Raw genomic sequence first — 24,852 nt, forward strand, 5'->3', positions numbered from 1 at the left:
CTTTTTGAGGTTCAGCAACAACCTTTCAAGTCTATGGGGTGGCAAGGAATAAGATATGACTGTGTGACTGAACTGAATATATTTAATGTCATGTGTTTCATATCATTGTTTATTTAAAGTCTGTTTTGTCTACTATTAGTATAGTAACTATGGCACTCTATTGCTTATTGCTTGCATAAAATCTTCCTTACAGTATATGGTGAAAGTCTATTCATTTGTAAGATTTCTCTCTTTGACAGTTTATAGTTGCCAATTTAAAAAAAAAAAAAAATCCATCATCCCATCTTCTGGTATATCACCTTAATGTGTTGGGTTTTGTTGTTCTTGTTGTTGCTATTTCTTTTATTGAATAGATTTTAGAGTGATTTTAAGAAGTAGTTGTGGACATTTTGATTGCTCTTGTTCATTCAGTCATGTCCAACTCTTTTGTGGCTCCCTGTACTGCACCACACTAGGCCTTCCTCTCTTTCACTGTTTCCCACAGTTTGCTCAAACACATGTCCATTGAATTGGTGATATCATCCAACCGTCTCATCCTCTGTCACCTCCTTTTCCTCCTGTCCTCAACCTTTCCCAGCATCATGGTGTTTCTAAAGTTGGCTCTTGGCGTCTGGTTGGAAAAATCCTCAAGTTTCAGCTTCAGCTTTCATGCTTCAACAGTATATTTAAGGTTGGTTTCCTTGAGGATTGATTTGCTTGATCTCCAAACAGTCCAAGCGACCCCTAAGAGTTGTCCCCACCATCACAGTTTGAAGGTATAAATTCTTCAGCTCTCGGCCTTCTTGACATTCCAATTTTCACATCTATACATGACTACTGGATAAACCATAGGCGTTTGTGTTGGAGGGGGCCTTTGTTAATAGACTCATGTCTCTTCTTTTTAATACAAGGTGTAGGTTTGTCATAGCTTTTCCTCCAAGAAGCAAGTGTCTGTTAATTTCATACTTGCAGTCAACATTCACAGTGATTTTGGAGTTGAAGAATATTAAGTCTGTCACTGGTTCCAAGTTTTCCCCTTCTATTTGCCAAGACATAATGGGACCAGACACCCTGCTCTTGGGCTTTTGAATGTTGAGTTCTCAGCAAGGTTTCTACTCGCCTCATTCATTCTCATAAGGCCACTATTTAGTTCCTATTCACTTTCTATTTTTGCAGTGTCCCCATCTGCATATCTAAGGTTGTTGACATTTATCCCAGAAATCTTCATTCCAGCTTATTATTCATCCAACCTGGCATTTGGAATAGTATAGTTTACATATATTTCACATAAGCAGAGTGATAATGTGCAGTCTTGTCACTCGCCAATCCCAGGTTTAAACTGGTCAGTTGTTCCATGTCTTGTTCCATCTCTTGTATCTTGACATGCATATACTTTTCTCAGGTGGTAGGTAAGAAGGTCTGTGGACACATAATAAACTGTCCCCAGTTTACTGTGATCCACACAGCCAAAGTCTTTAGTGGAGTCACTGAAGCAGAAGTAAATGATTTTCTGAAATTCCATTGTTTCCTAATTGTTCTCTGGTTCGTCTATTGTTTCCAAGTCTAGCTTTCACATCTTGGTTTGTGTACTGCTGAATAATTGTGAGTTTTACCTAGCTAGAATGTGAAAGGAGTAAAAATGCACACTAGTTTGAACATTCCTTGATCTTACCCTCCTTTGGTGTTGCAATGAAAACTGACCTTTTCCTATCTCATGGCCACTGACTAGTTTTATAAATCTTATGACATATGAACTCAGTGCCCCAGTTTAACAGCATCATTACGAGTTTAGCAGTTTCATGTTAATGAATGCTTGCAGTTTTTGCTTAAACCATATGATTTCTCCTTCATATCTGAATGAGATCCTTATTGGCATTAGGTTTAGCTCACTCATCATTTTAAGAATTTGCTACCATCCTCTACTGGCCTGAAGAGTTTCTATTGGAAGATCAGCTGATATCTTTCTTCTTCCCCTTCCCCTTCCCCTCCTTCTCCTTCCGCTTCTCCTTCCCCTTCTCCTTCCCCTTCCCCTTCTTCTTCCTCTTCTTCTTCTTCGGTCTTCTCCATTTGGACAACTAGTATTCTCATGATAGGGCATTTGATATTGTCCGAGAACTTTCACAGCTTTTCTTGTTTTTCTTTTTTCTTTTTTTTTTTAACCACACCCCACTATATTTTGTTTGCTTCTTCCTTTCTGCTGCTGCTGCTAAGTCACTTCAGTCATGTCTGACTCTGTATGATCCCATAGACGGCAGCCCACCAGGCTCCCCCATCCCTTGGATTCTCCAGGCAAGAACACTGGAGTGGGTTGCCATTTCCTTCTCCAATCTGTGAAAATGAAAAGTGAAAGTGAAGTCGCTCAGTCGTGTCCGACTCTTAGCGACCACATGGACTGCAGCCTACCAGGCTCCTCCATCCATGGGATTTTCCAGGCAAGAGTACTAGAGCGGGGTGCCATTGCCTTCTCCTTCCTCCTTTCTACCTCCACCTAATTAGTTCTTTCTCTCTCTCAGTTATTCTACGGTGGATTCCTTCCAGGGTGTTGTTAATCTCAGCTATTGCATTGATTATTATGGCTTGACTCTTCTTTATTTCTTCTAGATCCATGATAAACATGCTTATTTCTTCCCTGTTTGGGCCTCCAGTGTAATTACTGGCAACTCCGCTTGGATTTCAAGATTTTGGTCATCTTTACCCTCATTATTCTGGATAATTGTTTAGGGAAACTTCCTATTTACTCTTCTTTACTTTGTTTTCATGGGTTTTTATCATCAACGTTCACCAGCTGCACATTTCTCTCCGTTTTCATTTTGTTTAGTTTGCTGTGATTTGGGTCACCTTTCTGCAGGCTGGAGGGTTATGGCTCCACTCTGCTGTGGAACCAGATCTTTGTGTGTGGGGTTGGACCATTAAGTAGTCAAGGCTTAATCCTTATTGGATCTTGTGCCTGTGGTGTGTCAGGTGGAGCCGGGTCATGTCTCTATGAAGTGCAATGAATTGGCCTGTAATATTCTTTGTGGTGTCTGTGGGTTTGGTATGGCTTCAGGAAGTGCATTTTATAATATTAATTTTTGTGTTTCTGCTTTGCTAGAGAATAGGTGTGGATTGTCTTGCACTGAAATTGCTGGCTTCAGATTGGGGCTCGATTTCCATGTAGGCATGGAAACTTTTGAATGTTCTTCTCTTCTTATGTTCCTTGGTGTCAGGAGTTCAACAATGATCTCAAGATCTGGAATTGACTTCGTGGCCTCTGGGTTTGGATCCTGAGTTACAGTAGCATAAAGAATTCTGCATCCACAGAACAGAAGATAAAACCAAATTTTGGTGGTGAAGCAATTCTGCATAGCCGAAAACAGTCGAAGGGATTCACAGACTTTTACAGAGCAGAACAAAGTGAGGAGGAAGATAGAGGTTTCTAGGAGGAGAAAAGGGAGAGTAAAAAGATGAGAGCACAATCAACTCAGGAATTAAATCCATAAATGAAAATAGATTCTAATGATACCATTCCTCAAAGTATAAACATTGATTAATAAAAAAAAAAGTTTCAAAAAGCAAAAACAATAACCTAGAATAGAATTTAGACTACTATAAACACTAGCAAAAAGATAGAAGCCAAAAATTTTCAGACTTAAAATGTAGTATATAGCAATGAAAATAATGGGAATAATAAGAGGAAAAATGTTTATTTAAAACAAATGAAAACAGTAAAGAATAATCTAGCAAGGAATCTAGAGCTGCTGTGAGCTTAGTTGTGTCAGATCAGAGTCAGTTAGTCTCCTTTTCCTGCTTCTGCTTGTTTTCAAAGGCTATTGGTGTCCCTGAATTACACAGTTTCTGCATTGACTTCAGAATTTCAATTTGTTGCGCCTGTCACTTCTGGGCTATGTTACCCTACTTTGCTTATTTTTACTTCTTCAGTTTACAGTTCTCTGCAGTGACAAGTTTACACATGACTAGCTTACACCATAACATGAGGGGACAGCAGGGGCTTATTTCACCTCTCTTGCTCAGTGGTGCAGTGGTGAGGGGGAGGACACTGAAAACAAATACTGGTGGGATATGTGGATGGGGGTGCTTAAGGTGAATGGACCACAGTGGGCTTGCCACTGGTGACATGTACTTTCTCGGTCCACCCTGCTGAGGCTCCCGGGTGATCCGCCAGGACACTGTCCAGATTGGAACCTGTATTTCATGAACTTCCCAGTTCTAAGCCACTCAGGCTCTCAAGTGCTCTGCAAGGGCACTGAACACAAATGGCTATGTGGTTTGTTTCCTTTCCAGGCCCAAACTGCTCAGGAAACTGGCAGGCAGGCAAGGTGTTGTCCAGGGTAGGCCATGCATTTATGTACCTCTCAGGTCCCAGCCATTCAGTTTGTTTGTAGGGTAAGGGAGTTAGAGAAAGCAAGGTTCAGAAAAAGAATGAGACCAGCTCTGTATGGGAATAGGTCACCGTTAATGAGGCAGGAGAGGGCAGCAGTTGGATTACTGAGCTGCTGCACTAACCCAAGAAAAGAGTAAGTATATATATATATATAGCCATATATAGGGAAAGCTACTGTCTTAAGGGGCCTTTTTCCTCACCAAGGTTGTTCAGAGTAGTTATCTCTTAAATGGCTGGGGCAAGGAATTAAAGATTAGCCAGAGGCTGGACCAGCTGGGAGCTGGGTGTAATCAGGCTTAAAGTCCCTTTTTTTTCTTCAGGTGAGAGAGTTCTTTGTTTTGCATAGAATGGTGGGGAAGACCTGGAGGGGATTTTTAACTCCAGTCTATTTTGAACCATGAAAATTTCCTTCATTGCCAGCTTTGCCAGTGGGGCAATTTGCAAGAATTCCCTGTGGCTCTGCAGGGGTGCTGAACTCATGCTTTGATGCCCCCTGGCCTATGTGAACTGTGCATGCACCCAGGAAGATATGATTAGCAACTGGCAGCCTGCTCAGAGCTTGGTGGGAGATGCTGGTCTTACATCAGCCTCTTGCCTTCTGCCTCTGTCTGATGCAAACATTTCTCTCTGCCTCTGTGGAGGAGAGGGCCATAAATGGCAACTAGCTTGCACACCTTTGATATTTTGTAATGTGAAGTCTTTTGTTCTGTGAATGTGTCAGTTTTCACCTTGTGGCCATAAAGACTTCTCTCAAGAAAGGTCCTTTTTGGCAGTTTTGTCTCCAGTGTTCTTATGATTTAGGTTGCTAATTCACTTTAGCTCTGTCAGATCGTCCTCAGAACATTAAAACTGGGTATTTACCATAGGGCAGTGGACAGAGCCCAGGCATCCCTCGCATGTCCACTTCAGTGATGGTGGACAGGAGTATCTGTGCTTTTTCTCTGCTGGTAATTACAGTTAGGGACATCTGTTTTTGTTTTTCTTTCCCTTGGTTATGTTGCTCTATGCGATCCCAGAGTTCTCCACTGTCACTGATTTGAGAGGGTTTACTATTGTCTGCAAGCTTCTCTTCATTTACAACTTCCTCTCCAAGACCTGCCTCAGCCCCTAAATAGTTTATCTCTGTTTATGTGTTTTTGTTTTTGTTTTGCCCTACCTCCTATTGCAGACATATTTGACTTTCTGGAAATCTTAGGTCAGTCAACCGTGTTCACAATTTGTTTAATGTGAGTTCTTCCACGTGTAGTTAATCCTTAGATGAATTTGTTGGGGTGAGAGTGATCTTTCCTTTCTTTTCCTCTGATATTTTCGGACCAACTGTCAACCTACAAAACCCATTTTATTAACTGAAATGTTGTTCTTCAGACACTAAGCCATGTTTGACTCTTTGTGCACCCTTGGACTGTAGCACATCAGACGTCTCTGTCCCTCACCATCTCAAATAGTCTCCCGAGGCCCCATCTTTTGAATTGCTGATGCTATCCAAATGTCTCATCCCCTCTCACCTATTGATCCTCCTGCTTTCAACATTTGCTTAAAGATCAGGGTATTTTCTAATGAGTCAGCTTTTTTCCTCAGATGGACATAGCTTCTGAGCTTTATTTTCAGCAACCGTCCTTCCAATGATTCTTCAAAGTTGATTTATTTTAGCATTACTTTAGCATTCACTTGTTTGATATTCCTGCCATCCAGGGGTCTCTCAGAAGTCCTCCACAGCAAAGCAATTCAAAATCTTCAATTCTTTGGAGTTCCCACATCTCTACATGTGTTTGGAAAGACCATAGATGTGACTCTATGGACCTCTATTGGCCAAGTCATGTCTTAGTTAAAACACACACACACACACACACACACACACACACACAAGAACAACAACTTTCTAGCATCACTTTATTAATGTGTGAGATGAGTGCAATTGTACGGTAGTTTTAGCATTCTTTTGCATTGCCTTTCTTTGGGAATGGAATGAAAACTGACATTTTCCAGCCCTGTGGCCACTGCTGAGTTTTGCAGGTTTACTGACATATTTACTGACACATCAGCACTTTCACAGCATCATCTTCCAGGATTTGAAGTAGCTTAACTGAAATTTCATGATCTCCACTAGCTTTTGAGAGGGTAACAGGCAGGAAGGCCGGGGGTCTCGAAATGGACGAAAGAGGCTGCAAGTGCCAGACATTTTTATCTCTCTTAAGTGGCAGGAGGAAACAAACCAGTGATATGTTTTCTTCTCTATGGAAATTTAAAAGGAGGTTTCTCTTAAAATGCTGTGTTGCCATGATGCCTGGTTTCACCTGAAGCTAACTACTCTCAAACCTTGAGTTAACCAATACATTTCTTTTGGTTATGGAAATGTTGTCTTAAGCTATGACTCTATCTTCAAGTTGGTTCCGCCAAATGGCCCAACCTACTTACTCAGGTATCGTTCCCCTAATCTATGTAAATGAAACTATTTGTTGGTAATCTGCCCTTCTACAAGATTCAAGTCAATTGTTTTCTGGCCAGGGATGAATTATCTGGTGCCATTCTAAGCTTTATGACATTCCTTTCTTTTAATTAACAGATTGTGTGTGGCATATAACAATAATGTATCCTGCCTGAGGACAGTCTTTGGATTAAACCCTCTGGCTAATTCTGTTATCTTAAAACATAAATTACAGGAGTAGGTCTGGTCTTTACAAGGATGTATCCTGCCTGAGGACAATCTTTGGATTAAAACTTCTGGCCAACTCTGTTATCTTAAAATGTAAATTACGGGAGTAGGTCTGGTGAGGTCTTTACAACCTCCAGACATTCTTTGAATTCATTGGAGCATATATAACTCCATTGCTAATACTAGCAAAGGGGGTACTCTTTTGCCCCCTTCTGATGCCTATGTCAGAAGCTTTCTCTATCTCCTTTATACTTTAATAAAACTTTATTACACAAAAGCTCTGAGCGATCCAGCCTCATCTCTGGCCCCGGATTGAATTTGTCTCCTCCAGAGGCCAAGAATCCCGTGTCTGATCATTCAGCAACAATCTTTCACTTTGCTTTGAGTGATGCTTCCTAAGGCCCACTTGACTTCACATTCCAGGATGTCTGGCTCTAGGTGAGTGATCACATCATCGTGATTATTTGTGTCGTGAAGATCTTTCTGTGTATTCTTGCCACCTCTTCTTAATGTCTTCTGCTTCTGTTTGGTTCCTACCATTTTTGTCCTTTATTGAGCCTATCTTTGCATGAAATGTTCCCTCATTATCTGCAATTATCCTGAAGAGATCTCTAGTCTTTCCCATTGTATTTTTTCCCTCTATTTCTTTGCATTGATTGCTGAGGAAGTCTTTCTTATCTCTCCTTGATAGTCTTTGGAACTCTGCATTTAAATGGTTATATCTTTCCTTTTCTCCTTTGTTTTTTGCTTCTGTTCTTTTCACAGCTATCTCTAAGACCTATTCAGACAGCCATTTTGCTTTTTGGCATTTCTTTTTCTTGGGGATAGTCTTGATTCCTATCTCCTGTACAATGTAATGAACCTCAGTCTATAGTCCTTCAGGCATTCTATCTGTCAGATCTAGTCCCTTAAATCTATTTATCACTTCCACTATATAGTCATAAGGGATTTGATTTATGTCATCCTTAAATGGTCTATTGTTTTTCCCCACTTTCTTCAATTTTAATCTGAATTTTGCAGGAAGGAGTTCATGATCTGAGACACAGTCATCTCCTGGTCTTGTTTTTGCTGACTCTATATACCTTCTCTGTCTTGGCCTTCAAAGAAATTATCAATCTGATTTCAGTGTTGACCAGCTGGTGATGTCCTCCCTTGGGAGTGCCAGTTGCTTGGCCAGTTTAATAAAGATGACTTAAATTATATTTTGAAAGAAAAAAAAAAAAAAAAAACTTGGAAAAAGATAAAAACCCTGAAGCCATTTAAATGATATTTACTGTAGATTTACAACATATTTTACTTGAGGAGCAAAATTTCTACTATTTTGTAAGTTTTTAAAACTACTAATGGAGGGGGATTATTTAACTTTTATTAACTTTTTTGTGATTAAAAAAATCAATTTTTCTCTGTTTTTCTGATTTACCTGCATTGAAAAAGTTAACAAATATATATATATATATATATACATATATATATTTATATATATATATATATATATATATATATATATATATATATCCTTTTGTACTAGTTGCAATTCCATCATACCACATTTTGAACGAGGTAATCCCCAAGTTTAGTAAGAATAAAAAGAAGAGTTGGGAATAAAAGTGTCTCTACAGTATCTTCATTATTCCGAGATTATAAGAAGAAGCATGTTAAAGTATGGGGTAATGTGGATAATTACAACTCTGACTTCCATCCTGAAAAGAGATGGAACTAGAAAAGATAATGTATTTTCAGCTTGCACAAGTTTAAGTGTTCCATTCTTACAAAAGCATTCTACCAACGACATAGTTGCTGACACAAGTGGCCCAAATTGAAATCATTTCTCTTCTCCATCATCAATATCAATTAGACCAGAGCAGCATATTGTGATACATCAGCCTCCTGTTGCTGTTGTTGTTTTTTTAATCAAAGGGTAATTGCTTTACAGAATTTTGCTGTATTCTGTCACAACTCAAAATTAATCAGTCATAGATATACATATATTCCCTCCCTTTTGGAACACCCTCCCATCTCCCACCCCATCCAATAATCTAAGTTGAGCATTTGTCAAGGGCTTTCACATAGCAGCTGCACTAAATCAATGGTTCCAAGGAAAATTTTGCAGCTATGTCTACTTTTACTTCTCTGAACCACATCGTATCTCCATTACAGAATAGTTATTTTGGACTGAGGGTGGAGCCTTCTACCTTTCCAGGTTTATACAATAATATGTCAGCACATGAAGATCGTTTTCCTAAACTACAACAGGCAGGCAATTCATGTTTTCCAGTGCCAAATATCCCTGATACATTGCTGTCTCTCTAGTTCAACACACCAGCCATCTTTATTATTTGAAAATCATCCTAATACAACTGATCTACCAAATAGGTGTCAGATGATGCAGGATGCTGAAAATTAAAATTAATGTTGGGAAGATATCAACAAATTCCTACAATTCTCTTATTTGAAGAGTAAAGTTCCATGTTTATCTTCATAGCGCCAATATCTATTTTGAAATAATTAAGTATACAGAGTGAAGTAAGCCAGCAAGATCAAGAACATTACAGCATACTAACACATATATATGGAATTTAGAAAGATGGTAACGACAACCCTATATGCAAAACAGAAAAAGAGACACAGAAGTACAGAACAGACTTTTGAACTCTGTGGGAGAAGGTGAGGGTGGGATGTTGCGAAAGAACAGCATGTATATTATCTATGGTGAAACAGGTCACCAGCCCAGGTGGGATGCATGAGACAAGTGCTCAGGCCTGGTGCACTGGGAAGACCCAGAGGAATCGGGTGGAGAGGGAAGTGGGAGGGGGGATCGGGATGGGGAATACACGTAAATCTATTGCTGATTCATGTCAATGTATGACAAAACCCACTGGAAAAATAAATAAATAAATAAAAGAGTAAAATGAATATTTCAGTTCCTGAATATTTTACTCTGCTTTAGTATAAACTCTTCTGTTCAAGGAAACAGTCAACATGCATCCTACGTAAGTTGCTGCCAAGTCACTTCAGTCGTGTCCAACTCTGTGCGACCCCACAGACAGCAGCCCACCAGGCTCTACACCCAATGAATTGTTTCACAAAATAGACAATGTGAATGAATTTAAAAGGCACAATGAAACTTAAATGATTTCTGAAATCATACAGGCTGAACTGACTGGGTATCTATGTTAGGGTAGTAAGGGAGAAGGAACCAATACAAATCAAATTTAGAAAAAGCAAAATGAAGAGTATATACTTCAGCACTTTCTCAGTTTTATTGTATTATGTCAGTTATTGGAAAGAAAGCTAAGAGGTTAGACAAAAGTTGTCTTCATTAAAAAAATATAAAAATATATTTACTATTTAAAAATATGGATGTAATCTACAGAGTAATCATGATCAATATTATACCATGACTGGGATACCAATGATAACATGACATAGTCAAAGATTTCAGCACAGTGACAAAGCTTTCAATTGAACAGATTTTCAACATTACATTGAAAGGAAAATTTTACACAAGGAAGAGAGGCATTATAGAGGGTCATTCTTGCTCTGCTCTCCTTATGTCATGCCTTTATTTCCTCCCACCAAGACACCACCCTATATTTCCTAATGTATATTTTGATGTTGCTTTCCTGTTCCTGCAAAGACAGACTTAAAACCTTGACTTGAATGCAGCATCTCAGCATGGTGATCAGTTCTTGGAAGACATGACATCTGTTTCTCTTGGTAACTTCATTATCTACCTGTTTCACTGAACTTCTAGAGCTACAATCAGGCAAAATATTTTCAGTCATTAATAAGCCACATTTCACAACTTTTCCTAAACACTTGCTTGGGATTGGAAAGAACCTGTCTGCCTTCCTACCAAGTTAACCACAGATACCCAATTCTTCTATGTGTTTCATAGAAGTTTCCTTATGTATCTTGCACATCGGCTAAGACATAGTGCCTGCCAAATGATGCGCTTTAAATACTTACTGAATTAGCAATAAACAGATGCTAAATAAATTAGCAATCAAAAGCTATATACATTACTCAACCACATCCCATAGCCTCCACTTGTATCATAATTGACTATTCTTAATTACTGAGAATTTTGTAAGGTGGCATGTCTTTTTTTTAATGCAATGTCTAGCTTTGTCATTGCTTTTACATCAAGAAGCAAGTGACATTTAACTTGATGACTGCAGTCACCATTCTTAGTAGTTGTGGAGCCAAAGAAAATTCAGCCTGTCACTGTTTGCACATGTTTACCCATTCTATTTGCCGAGTAGTGATGGGACCAGATTCCCTTATCTTATGAATGTCAAGTTTTCAGTACGGTTTTTCACCCTTCTCATTCACCCTCATCTAAAGGCTCTTTATTTCCTCTTCACTCTATATTATTTTCAGTGCTACCATCTACATATCTGAGGTTGTTGATGTTTCTCCAAACAACCTTGCTGCAGCTTGTGATTCAGTCACCTGGTATTTTAATAGCATACTCTGCAGTTGATTCACATAAGCAGAGTGACAATATGGACCTTTGTCACTCTCCTTTGCCAGTTTTTAACTGGTCAATTTTTCCATGTCTGGTCCCAATTTTTGTGTCTTGACTCATTTAAGAGTGATTTCAACTTTTGCTTCCTCAATAATTTTCCATGTACCGAACCCCTTTTTGTTTTGCTGTTCTCCATCTAGACACCTATGTTTCTCACAGTGGGACAATTATCTTTGCTCCAATCAGAGCTTTTCCTATTTTACTTTGTTTGTTTGTTTGTTTGCACACCCCACTGTTTCATCTATTTCCTCCTTTCTACCTCCACCTAATTAGTTATTTCTCTGTCTCAGTTATTCTACTGTTGGTTCCTTCCAGCGTGTTGTTAATCTCAGTAATTGCATTGATTATTACTGCTTGACTCTTCTTTATTTCTTTTAGATCCATGTCAAGCATGTTATCTCTCCTCAGTTTGGGCCTCCAGTGTATTTACTGGTAACTCTATTTAGCTTTCAAGATTTTTGCCTTTACTCTCAGTATTCTGAATTATTTTTCTGGAAAACTTCCTGTCTCTGCTTCCTTTGTTTGTTTTAGTGTGTTTGTTTGTCTTCATATACCTTCACCAGTTGCAAATTTCTCTCCCTTTTCATTGGTTTAGATTGCTATGGTTTGGGTCCCTTTTCTGCAGGCTAGAGGGTTATGTCTCCACTGTGTGGTGGAACCTGCATTTTGTGGATGGGATTAGACCAGTGACTTGTCAAGGTTAATGCTTTGGGGACTTTGTGTCTGTGCACTGGCAGGCAGATCTGTATCTCCTCTCTCTAGAATGAAATGAATTGTCCAGCAATGTCCTTTGGGGTGTTTGTGAGTTTTGTATGGCTTTGTGCACCCCCCCCCCTTTATAATATTCACTGCTGTTTTCCTGTTTTGTTGGAGAATAGCTGTGGGTTCTCTTGTACTGGACTTGCTTCCTCGAGTGTGGAGATTGCTTTCCATGTAGACATGGAAACTCTGGGATGTGTGTTTCTCCTTTAATGTTCCTTGAGGTAAGGAGTTCAATGTTGATCTACAGTTCTGGAATCAAAGCCCTCTCTCACCAGGTTAGAGTAGCATCAAAAATCCACATCCACACAATACAGAAGATAAAACCCCAGGTTAATGGTGACACAACTCTTCTCATCCAGAAAGAATCAAAAGGATTCACAGAGTTCCATACAGCAGAGAAAAGGGAGGAAGGAGAGAGAGGTGCCTAGGCGGAAAAAAAGAAGAGTTAAACGAGGAGAGAGAAATCAATTCAGGAAACAAATATGTAAGTGAAATCATATCCTAAAGATTTTGTTCCTAAATTTACAACACTGATTACAATTTTTGGAAAGCAAAAGTTAAGAACCGAGAATAAAGTTTAGCCTCATATAAATAGTGTAAATAAAGAAAATGGAGGCCAAATTCATTCTCATATATATAAAAGAAGTGTTTAAAATAAAAGAAGTGTTTTAAAAAATAGGTTTATTTGTTTCCTTGTTTGGAAAAGTAATTATAGCTAATAGAAATAAGAGTTTAGGATATAATAAAGGATGAAACTTGTTAAAAGTTAAATAAATCTTATAGAAATCGAGCTCAGATATTCAAAGAAGTTGTTTCATGTTTTGTGGTGTCAGTACAGTGTCAGATAAGTCTCTTGTTGAAGATTGTTCTTGTTGTCAGAGGCTGCTGCTGTCCCTCAATTGAACAGTCTCGGCATTAATTGCAGACTTATTCCATTGAACCTGTCACTTCTGTGTTGTTTTACACCTCTTTGTTTATATTTCCTTCTTTTATTTGAAAGCCTCTCCATATCTGACTTTCAACATGAAACAAGGGTGCGGTACACTCATTCACGCTACTTTCTCAGTGTTTTGGTGGTGAGAGGTGGGACACTGAAAACAAATACCACTGGTATATGTGGGGTTGTTCAAGGTGAATGAACCACGTTGGCCTTGCCACTGACAAATGTGACATGTACTTTCTGGGTCCACCCTGCTCTGCCTCCCAGTTGCTACATGAGGGCACTGTCCCAAGTGGGCCCTGTGTTTCTTGCATTTCCCAGGTCTAAGCCAATCAGGCACTTAGGTGCTCAGCAAGAGAACTGACAATGGTTGGCTCTGTGCTTTGTGCTCCTCCCAAGTCCAAACTCTCAGGTGACTGTGTAGTGGGCAAGGCACAGTCCCAGTTGGGCCATGCCTCTTATGCCACTCTCTGGTCTCAGCCATTCAATTCACTTCCTGTGCCAGAGGGCACAGTCTCAGGTGTGCCACAGGTCTCCTCAGTGTAGCTGAACCCAGGCTATTATGATCTTGGCCTATGTGAACTGTCCATGAACCCAGGAATTCATCATTAGCAACTGTCAACCAGCTCAGAGCATGGTAGGGGATGTCTCTGGGGCCAAGATACCAGTAGCCTATTTCCTTCTGCCTCTGGCAGTCATATGAATTCCTCTCTCCCTCCATGGGGAGAAGAGTCTTAAATGGAAGCTGGATTGGTCTCCTTTTGTATTTTCTAGTGCACAGTCTTCTGTTCTGTGATTGTGACATGGTTCACTATGTGGCCTTAGAACCTTCTCGAAGGAAAGGATTTTTCTAAAATTTCTGTCTCTAGTGTTCCCATGGTTTAAGTTTCTATGTCACCTTAGCTGTCCTCAGGGCACTAAAGCTTGGTTCTAATCATAGTGTGTTTGATACATCCCAGGCCTCCCTCCCAGGCCCCATGGATGACAGTGGAGCATCTGAGCCACTTCTTGGCTAGTAATTGCATTTATTGGCATAATCTGTGTGTGTGTGTGTGTGTGTGTGTGTGTGTGTGTGTGTGTGTGTGTTTTCTTTTTTCCCCTGGTTCTGTTTCTTCTCCCACTGACACCTATGAGAGAGGGTTTCCTATATTGTGAAAATTTCTCCTCCTTTATGACACCCTCTCCGAGACAGGTCTCCACCCCTAAAAACTTCCTCCCTTATGTCTCTTATTTTGTCCTACCTCGTTTTTAAGAGACTGTCTTCCTTTCTCAGTTTCTAGGGCCCATCAACATCTTTCACAAATTGGTTTCTGGAAGGTGTTCCATGTGTGGTACATCCTTTGATGGATTTGTGTAGGAGAAAGTGGACTGTGTCTCCTATTCCTCTAACATTATGAGACTCCACCACGACACTGGAAGATCCATTTTATTAAAATCTTGTAGTTATTCAGCCAAAAAGCAATGTCTGACTCTTTGTGACCCCTTGGACTGCAGTGCACAAGGTGTCTCTGTCCCTCACCATCTTCCAGGTTATGCCTGAGATCATGTCCATGGATTGGGTGAAGGTAGACAACCTTTTCCTCCTCTCTAACACATGTCTCCTCCTGATTTCATTGCTTCTTAGAATCAGGGTCTTTTCTAGTGAGTCAGTTCTTTGGTCAGTTGGTCAAAGCTTTGGAGACTCAGCTTTGGCGCCTGTGATTTTAATGCATCTTCAGAGTTGATTTCCTTTATGTTTGACTGGCTTGATCTTGCAATCCAATGGACACTCACAAGTCATTCGCAGAAGAGCAGTTTGGTGTTCTCACATCTGTACCTGTTTACTGGCAAGACCATGGATGTGACTCTATGTGCCTCCATTGGTCAAGTCATGTCTCCACTTTTTAACATGCTTTCTAAATTTGTGAGAGGTTTTCTTCCAGGAAGTAACTGTCTTCTCATTTTATAGCTGCCATCACCATCTGCAGTGAATTTAGAGCCACAAAAGAGGACATTGGTCACTGCTTCTGCCTTTTCCACTTCTATTTCCCATGAAGCAGTGGGACCAGATGCCATGATCTTACTTTGTGTAATACTGAGAATTCAAATCTACTATTAACCCTATGTTTTCCTGTCAACACTGATAATTATTGTATTCTTGTACCTTTGTCTTCCCTCAGTGTTTTGGATAAGAACTTATTTTCTAAGCGTACTCTAAGGTGATAGTTATTTATTATATATAATACTGCTGGTTTTAAGTTTCCTGCTGGAGCATTTGTGCCATGCTTCTGTGACAACTGGGTAAAATGCTGACAAAATACACAGCCTATAATATATTTCTCCATTAACATAATATATTGAGTCTGTTCATGTTATCTAGTTAGATTTTCTCTAATGGGCAAATAGAAAAATACAAAGGAGGACAAGAAAGAAAAGATATGATGTGGAGGGGGCAGGAAGCTGAACCACTGTGGCATGAAGGAGAGAAATTTTGATCATCAATGATTTCTCTTGAAATATTTGGTACCAGAAGTTCAAAGTGATGAAAGAAAATTTTACAGACTGAATTGTGGAGAAGTGATTTTGATGTATATACCATATAATTTCAATGATCAGCTAGCAAGAAGAGTCTGATTATGATCTCTGCACAGTGCCCTGTGCATCTGTTTTACCCATGAAGTGGGTAGCTGTTATCCCAAATTCAGCTAGTTGACCACTGTGCATGTGGCTGAGACATGTCCCTATGTTACTAGACCTGGATGTTTAAAGCTGTATCCATTGTGAGGATAACAATAGCTTTCTTAAAACAGTATCTTTAAGTAAAAGATAATTGCAATTTTATGGGCTCAAGGTGTCCTCAGAAGTATGAACCCCATCTCTTAATACAGAAAGAATAGTGGAAGATGAGCTAGATTAAGGGAGAGACTTTCAGAAACAGGATAAGAAATATTCAGCTAGAAAATCATTAAGTAATACTGGGCTTCCCAAACAGTTCATTAAGTTAAATTTGCTTGGGGGCAAGCACAGTGTTTGGCCACCTAAATAAAGTTGCCTAAAATTACATTTTGACATATATACATATGTGTGTGTGTGTGTGTGTTAAAAAAGTTCAATGGTTTTAATTGCATTTAGGTATAACAGCATGGAAAAAAAATTAAAACCTAAAAGTAAAATGATTCAAAAATGTACTTGGTTATTGAATATATATAGTTAGATTTTCTCTAATGGGCAAATAGAAAAATACAAAGGAGGACAAGAAAGAAAAGATATGATGTGGAGGGGGCAGGAAGCTGAACCACTGTGGCATGAAGGAAGAGAAATTTTGATCATCAATGATTTCTCTTGAAATATTTGGTACCAGAAGTTCAAAGTGATGAAAGAAAATTTTACAGACTGAATTGTGGAGAATTCAGTATATATACATATATATATATATATATATGTAAGTGGAAATACTTCAAAATATGTTTTCTTGGATACATCTCAAATATGAGGAATCTTTTATATCACGCCCCTCATTTCTTTTAATCAATATTGACCAATTTTCAAACGTCTGTCCAGGTTTAATGACAATATATATGCTTATATATACATATGCATATAGATATACAAGTATCTATATAAAATAGATACGTTTGCATAACAGAAAATATTGATAATTTGTTATCTAACATTTTTAATTATTAGATAATTTGTTATCTAATAATTTCTGTTAGATATCAGAATTATTTCCAACTCCATGCTCCATCTCCACAGGAAATAGCCAAATTTTTTGTTGACTCAAACACTCCAAGACATGGGCAACCTGAAAAAAAAAAAATTTAACCTGCAACTGAGATTTTCAGTCATATTTATAATTGAGCTCTAAGCCCAACACTTAATTTCCTTTCTTTTTCTAAGCAGTCCCTTCTTAAGATTGAAAACTATGAAAATAGAGAGAGAGGTAGGAGATTGTAGACCTCCTCATGTTCCAAGATTCATTTTAATCAAGAAACTAGAAAAGCCAGAAACAAAGGAAAATAATCAAGCAATATAGAATTATAAAGATTTAGCAAAATCAATGATCTTTTGTTCCTCCTCAATGGCCATAGATAACATTCTCAGCAATATCCTGTGAAGTTTTAGAGATGCTAAAGCCCCCACCAGACTGAAATTTAAGTGCATATACCACAGAGTAGTTGGAACCAGACAGTTGATTATGTTGACTCCCGATGTCCTCAGTAGCAGACCATTAGTAGAATGCCCCAAAACCGATTACACACCCCATGGCCCAACCTCAATATGTCATTAAAATACTTCTCTTGAAACTATTTGGGGAGTGGGAGTCTTTGAAGCACCATCTGCTAGGATACCCTGCTTGGTCCTACAATAAACACATGGTTTCACTGAAACCCACAGTCAGTTGATTGACTTCATTACACAGAAGCCAGTAGACCCAAGTTTGGTTGGGTAACAGTACTGAATATTAAGTATGTGTATAGAAGTGTGATAAATCACTTTTATTTCAGAAACCAGGTATATTTCTTGATGTGATTTTTCTGTGTAAAAATTCTTGAGGAATGAAATTTTGCAGGCTTCATGGTTTGGTTACTATTTCTGTAAGCATCCTGTATTTTAACATGATGCTGTAGTAAACACTGGTGGAATGCTACCCAACAATTGCTAGGATACCAGTGACTTTGTGATGTCACAGCTACGCTTCAATTGCTAGGAGACCAGTGATTTTGTGATGTCACAGCTTTTGACTTTCAGAACCACTGTGATGATCTAGAGAGTTTATCTCTGTAGGCCAGCCAAGCAGAATTTGAAGTTGCACTGTGTAAAGTCAGACAAATGAGAAAAGTATCTGAAGAAAGATTGATCTAAGATGGCACATATTTCTTCAGAAATTCAAGATGTTCCTCCAAAAGATGAATCAACTGGTTCAGAAACCTCCATTAGATCTTCTTTGTATGATTGTACACTTACTGGGGACAAGGTTTTGAGATCTATGGTTGAAGAATATGCTTTTCAGGCTTTGTATGAGGAAGTTGTGATAAAAAGGCCACGTTACACATTTTCTGTCTCTGAAACAGATGAGGTGAATGCACCTCTTCCACCTGGATTTCCTCAAAAATTGTGGGCAATAGTTGAAAGTGATCAGTTTGAATCTATTTGGTGGGATGAGAGTGGCACTTGTATAGTGATCAATGAAGAACTCTTCAAGAAAGAAGTCTTGGAGAGAAAGGCACCTTTCAGAGTACTTGAAACCAATAGTATGAAAAGCTTAGTTCGGCAGCTTAACCTATATGGATTTAGTAAGAAGCGACCAGCTTTTCAAAGATCTGCTTCACTACCTGACTTTCTGGAAGAAGAAAACAACATCTCTCTTTTGAGCAAGGTATTCCAAAATATTCACTCGTTGGCAATATGTAAGATTAAACCATGTGAATTAGAAAGCATGTTCATAAAACAGAATTAAAAATTGAGATAGAAAATTGTTGAAAAAGTTTAATTTTTTGAAGTTGAGAACATCTGGCGGCTAAAATATTTGATATTTAACAAGCTTTCCTAGCAACTTGAAATCATATACAAGTCCTGAAGCTACTTATTTATGTATATGTATATACATATACATAGATGCATGTGTGTGTATGTACTGTATTTACTGTATATGTACCAATCATTTTTAGTTGAGGGACATAATTGTTTCTAACATGTTAGCTGTTAAAACTACTAATGGCTGTGTTTCATTTGATGCTATTTAATTGGTATCATTAAAGGTATACATTGTTATGGTTTAAATGTATTTGTCAGTTTTACCTTGGCTTATAAAGAAATTAAATAATTTTATCCTTTGATTTTAGCTACATATCTACTATAATCCAAATTTCAAAAGAGGCTATCCCCAACTGTTAGTAAGAATGAAAAGAAGAGTTGGGATTAACAATGTGTCTCCAATATCTTCATTAGTTCGAGATTACAAGACGAAGCATGTTAAAGCCAGGGTCAACACAGATGATCATAACTCTGATTTTCTTCCTGAAACTAGTGGAGAGAGTGCATTTTCAGCCTCCACAAGCTTAAGTGTGCCTTTCATACAGAAGCCTTATACCAGCCAGAGAGTCGCTAATACAAGTGCCCTACCTCCGTGTGACTTACCTTCCCCATCATCAATATCAGTTAGACAAACAGAACAGATTGTGGTAGACCAACCTGCTGTTTTAAATCAGGTGAGCATTTTTAATTGGCACTCGTATAGCAGCTACACTCAAGTAAATGGCCACCTTGAGGACATTGCTACTACAACTACGCCTACTTCTCAGAACCCCATCGTTTCTCCATCACAGAGCAGTTATTCTGGACTGATGGTGGAGCCTTCTAAATTTCCAGTTACCTATAGTGATATGTCAGCCCATGACAGTCCTTATCCTAAACAGCAACAGAGAGGCAACTCATGGTCCTCAATGCCAACGACCACTTATACATCTGCCTCCTCTCTTTCAAGTCAACTTATCAAGAGTCATCATTATATGAAAACCATGCTAATTAAAACTGACCTATCAAATAAGTGTCAGATTATGGAGCCTAATGAAGATTAAAATTTACTTTGAAAGATGTCAACAAATACCTATAATTCTTGTAACTGAGCAATAAAATTACTTGTTCATCGTCATAGTTTCATTTGCTTCATTTTCATTTCATAACTTCATTTTCAAACAACGAAGTGGAAATGAGGCTTTAGATCGATGTCTGGCTATTTCACTGCACTGTATTATAAACTCCTCTGTTCTGGAAAACTTTTGTTAACTGTCCTGGGTAAATGATACCTGATCTAATGTTTGTAAGCAAGAAAATGAGAGCAAAGGGAAAAGAGGTAATGGATATAAAGTGATTTCTGAAATCATCCCTGCTGAAATGAATGGGTGTCTTAAATAGGATAGCATGGGAGCAGGAAGAGATACAAACAAAATAAAAACACATGCAAATACATTGTATGTACCTTAGTGCATTTACATTTACATTGTAATCTATAAGTTATTGATAAAGTCTTAAGAGGTTAGACAGCAGATTGTTTTCATTACAGAAATTCCTTTTGTACTTGAAAATATAGATATTGTAGCATGTCCAAAACCATGATCACCATTAACCATTACTGTGATACCAAAGATAGCATGATGTAATCAGTGACTAGCCCATAGACAGCACAAGATATGTATTTTACAAGTGGTATTTTACAGGGTCATTTTTGCTCTACTGTCTTAAGGCATGCATTTATTTCCTGACACCAAGATTCCACCCTATATTTCCTAGTGCATGTTTACATGTTGCTTATCTGTTCCCACAGATACAGAATAAATTCCTGGTGGTGACTGTAGCATATCAGCCTGGTTAACAATTTCTTTGAAGACATGATATATATTTTCCTTAGTAATTTCATTATCTTTCTCTTATACTGTGCTTCTGGAGCTACAATCACACAAACTACTTTGTCATGCTAAGCCCCTTCTCACAAGTTTGCCTCAACTCCCTCTTGGGGTTAGAAGGAACTTCTCTGTGACCTCCAAGCTGAGCACAGATATCAGATCTTCCATACGTTTTGGGTCTACCTTCTTTACTTTATGTGTCTTTCACATCAACTAAAACTTAGAGCCTGCAAATGACACATTTTAAGTACTTGCTGAATTATCAATAGAGAAATATAATACCCAACCAAATGCTATACACATTACTCAACAACATCCTATAACCTGCACTGTTATCATAATTGACCTTTCCTACTTACTGAGAAATTTTTCCAAGTTGATAAATATTTATTATATTTACATGAATGTCAAATGTAGGAATTCAAATTATAAAATGATTGCTGTTCTCATGAAGTTTACAGTCTATAAGAACCCATTCTAAGCATGTTATTTCAGGCCCCAGTTCCCTAAAATTTATAAAGGAATCATTCATTTTAATCAACTAAAAAAGTCATGGAGTAAGCAGGGATCAAAATCAATGGTTGATCATTAATATGATTTACAACAAAATGCTCTGAGCAGAGCTTCTGTTTGTTGGACTATCCAGACTCTCATGAACACTACCTAGAAATCTTGGCAATCTCAGAATTGAGGACCTTCCTTTAGATAGTTGTGGCAACGTTAAACCATGTCCCTGTTTTGTTATGGTAACTCACATAGGACAACACCAAGTTAAGTTCACCGTTCTCATTCTTACAGCTAACAGTGAAATCTGTGGAATATTTGTGTAGGTAAGGGAGTGGTTCACCAAACACACTCTTTTTCTTTTACTGAAAATGTTCATTAAATGTAGGTGAGAATACCATGCTTTAGAGGTAATCGTTTTATAGCACTTTGAAGAGTTATGGAAATTCGTGTCCTCCATTATCATTTCAAGCCCAGAATCCAATGGCCTTGGTTTAGATTTCAGATGTTTTACTGTATAGTCAAATGTGATGCTTTGAGCAATGTCACCTTAAAGGTGATTCCATCTTCTATTTCAAGGCCATATACTTGAAATATATTCTATTCCTTCTCAGTCCCTTCTACCTTATTTTCATGTTCTGTTTAGAGTGGCAGGTCCTTCTCAGAAAGAACAGGATTAATCCACTTAGTCCTCTGTGATAACTTGGATAAGCATGGATAAGGACATGTTGAAAAGCTACTGTTTTGGTTCCCTCCTGAAAGCATATTATTAACCTGTACTTCAGTTGTCCTACCAAGGGAAGCCTGGTTACATGATATATTACCTTGGTGAACAATTCCCATATGGCTTGAACATATCAGTGCCTTTAATTCTCAAAAGCATATAGAGAAAACTGCTCAATACTTTAGGGAAATATTGTACATTATTTCAATTTTATTTCCTTTATGTGTTTATTTTATAATTGGTGCCTAAAATAGTAAAAGTGAAAACAAAAATTTAAGTAATGTAAATATAGAAGATTTGGGCAAGGAGTAGAGAAATTGATGGGAGAAGTTCAGAGGATGAAATTGGATGCTTAAAATATCACACCGAGGAAACCAGATCTCAAAGAGACACGTGCACCCCAATGTTCATAGCAGCACTGTTTATAATAGCCAGGACATGGAAGCAACTTAGATGCCCATCAGCAGACGAAAGGATAAGGAAGCTGTGGTACATATACACCATGGAATATTACTCAGCCATTGAAAAGAATTCATTTGAATCAGTTCTCATGAGATGGATGAAACTGGAGCCCATTATACAAAATGAAGTAAGCCAGAAAGATAAAGAACATTACAGCATACTAACACATATATATGGAATTTAGAAAGATGGTAATGAAAACCCTATATGCAAAACAGAAAAAGAGACACAGATGTACACAACAGACTTTTGGACTCTGTGGGAGAAGGTGAGGTTGGGATGTTTTGAGAGAACAGCATCAAAACATGTTTTATATATATATATATATATAATACAAGCCAATGTGCAACTGCAGGGCCTAAAGAGGTCAATATGACTTCAATTTTGTTACCCTACACCATTATTTTCATTTTAGCAAATCACAGAATGTTGTTACATGCAAAATATTCTAAGATGACATGGGATGCAGAACAAAGGTATATCTTTTATTTTTTTAATGGGGAATATAGATTATTCGTTTTTATTTTTACTTATTTTTTCTTTTTTTTTCATTTATTTTTATTAGTTGGACTCTAATTACTTAAAACACTCTGATTTAATATGTCACTAGAGTGAAATCATTAATCTACAAATTAACTTCCAACATTAAGCCTAGAAAAAAGTAATGAGGAAACTCTGTGCAGTTCATAGGTGTCCTTCACTGAGCTGAGTTTTCTTTTCATTTCCTAAGTGTGTTTTGAGCATATAAGATTGTGACTGTTCATGTGTGTGTGTGTGTGTGTGTGTGTGTGTGTGTGCATCAGATTAAGAATGTGTTTGTGAGTATATGTCTGGGTTCTCTTTTGGAAATTTATGTTAGAGATTTTGGATGATGAAATGGCTAATTCCAAAACAGAAAGAGGCACAAATTAAAGTGACTATTTAAAACCCTGCTTTAACATTTCAAAGGGCAAGACAAATGGGTGAGTTGCAAAGGTTGAAAGCATTTCAATAATCACCAAGCTACCGCACCCAAACATAGTTAAAAACTATGGTACTCTCCCAATCAGCCTAGCAGAAGTTGAGTGGGACCTTAGATGTCTATTATGTCTGGCAATAACAAAACACCCACAGGCTAATATGGGAGTACCAGAGAAGCCTAAGTAGATGCCTGGAGTTTGAAACAGGCCTTCTTGTAATAGGATACTACCTTCCTATATGAGGATGCACACTCACCAGTAATGAAGACTATTCTTGGGAATCAAAGAAACTAAGGATGAAATCTGGAATTCTGTTCCCACAGGGTAGAAGCTGCCTTCCCCCTTCCCAAGTGTATCAGAAAAACAGTTAAAATAGAAGGAATTTATAAGATGGCCCACATGCTTCTTACATAATACCTTAAATGTCCAAGCCCCACCACACTTCTAATATGATGACTATACAGGACCTCTGGCTTCAACTCTGTGTGGCAATCATCATAAAATAATTGTATGCATATTTGATATGCTCTGATAATGCAGATCCATAAAACCAAAAATCTTGAGATCTGATTCAAAGAGGAAAACTTTTTACTCCCTGTTTTCAGTTTTATGGGGCTTTCACATGCATTCACATACGTCCACAATCCTCAACCTTCATCTGAAGACAAAAAGTGTGACATAAAGAGAAGAGGAATGGTCTATTCACAGAGAAGGCAAGTGGCAAAATCAAAATGGCTCCGGTCTCCTACCTACATCCATCCTCAGTAATGTAGCACCTTGAAAGCATTCCTAAAGGTGACCAGGATAAACAAGTCAAAGACGCTTCTCACAGGATTCAGTTCAGTTCAGTCGCTCAGTCGTGTCCTACTCATTGCGACCCCATGAATCACAGCATGCCAGGCCTACTTGTTCATCATCAACTCCCGGAGTTTACACAAACTCATGTCCATAGAGTCAGTGATGCCATCCAGCCATCTCGTCCTCTGTCGTCCCCTTCTCCTCCTGCCCCCGATCCCTCCTAGCCTCAGGGTCTTTTCCAAAGTGTCAACTCTTCACATTAGGTGACCAAAGTATTGGGATTTCAGCTTCAGCATCAGTCCTTCCAGTGAACACCCAGGACTGGTCTCCTTCAGGATGGACTGGTTGGATCCCCTTGCAGTCCAAGGGACTCTCAAGAGTCTTCTCCAACACCACAGTTCAAAAGATTACAGAGTTTGATTTAGAAGCTATAAGTTTGTGTAACTCTCACCTCATCCTAAAGATCACATACTATGCCTGTTACCACATCAGAAGATGGCCAGCTGTAGCAGATATCTAGAGACAATGACTGCTTCTGCTAAGACCAAGATTGTAGATTCAAGTGGCAGGTGGGTAAGGTTTCCATCTCAGGATACCACATGACTCCGCAGGAGTTCTCCTTCTCTGGAAAGCTCTCTAAAGACATTGTGAGAAGTACAACTTGAGGGAGGAAAAGAAGGAAACTGACAAGAGCTGTTTTCTTTCTAATTGTCCTGAATCTCACTTATCATCACAGGTACCCTGACAGAGTTACCATGCTCTCCAAACCATCTC

The 24,852-nt window shown here is 38.4% G+C and overlaps 1 protein-coding gene across 1 annotated transcript; it reads left to right on the forward strand.

Annotated features, from left to right (window-relative positions):
* Nucleotides 1-18,092: 18,092 nt before the first annotated feature.
* On the forward strand, nt 18,093-19,806 carry LOC133053569 (heat shock transcription factor, Y-linked-like). The gene is made up of 2 exons (XM_061138122.1): nt 18,093-18,605; nt 19,072-19,806. Exons 1-2 carry the CDS (start codon nt 18,093-18,095, stop codon nt 19,804-19,806), a joined length of 1,248 nt encoding a protein of 415 aa, XP_060994105.1.
* Nucleotides 19,807-24,852: the final 5,046 nt, after the last annotated feature.

Source organism: Dama dama, chromosome Y (genome assembly GCF_033118175.1).
Source record: "Dama dama isolate Ldn47 chromosome Y, ASM3311817v1, whole genome shotgun sequence".
In the NCBI taxonomy this organism is placed as follows: domain Eukaryota; kingdom Metazoa; phylum Chordata; class Mammalia; order Artiodactyla; family Cervidae; genus Dama; species Dama dama.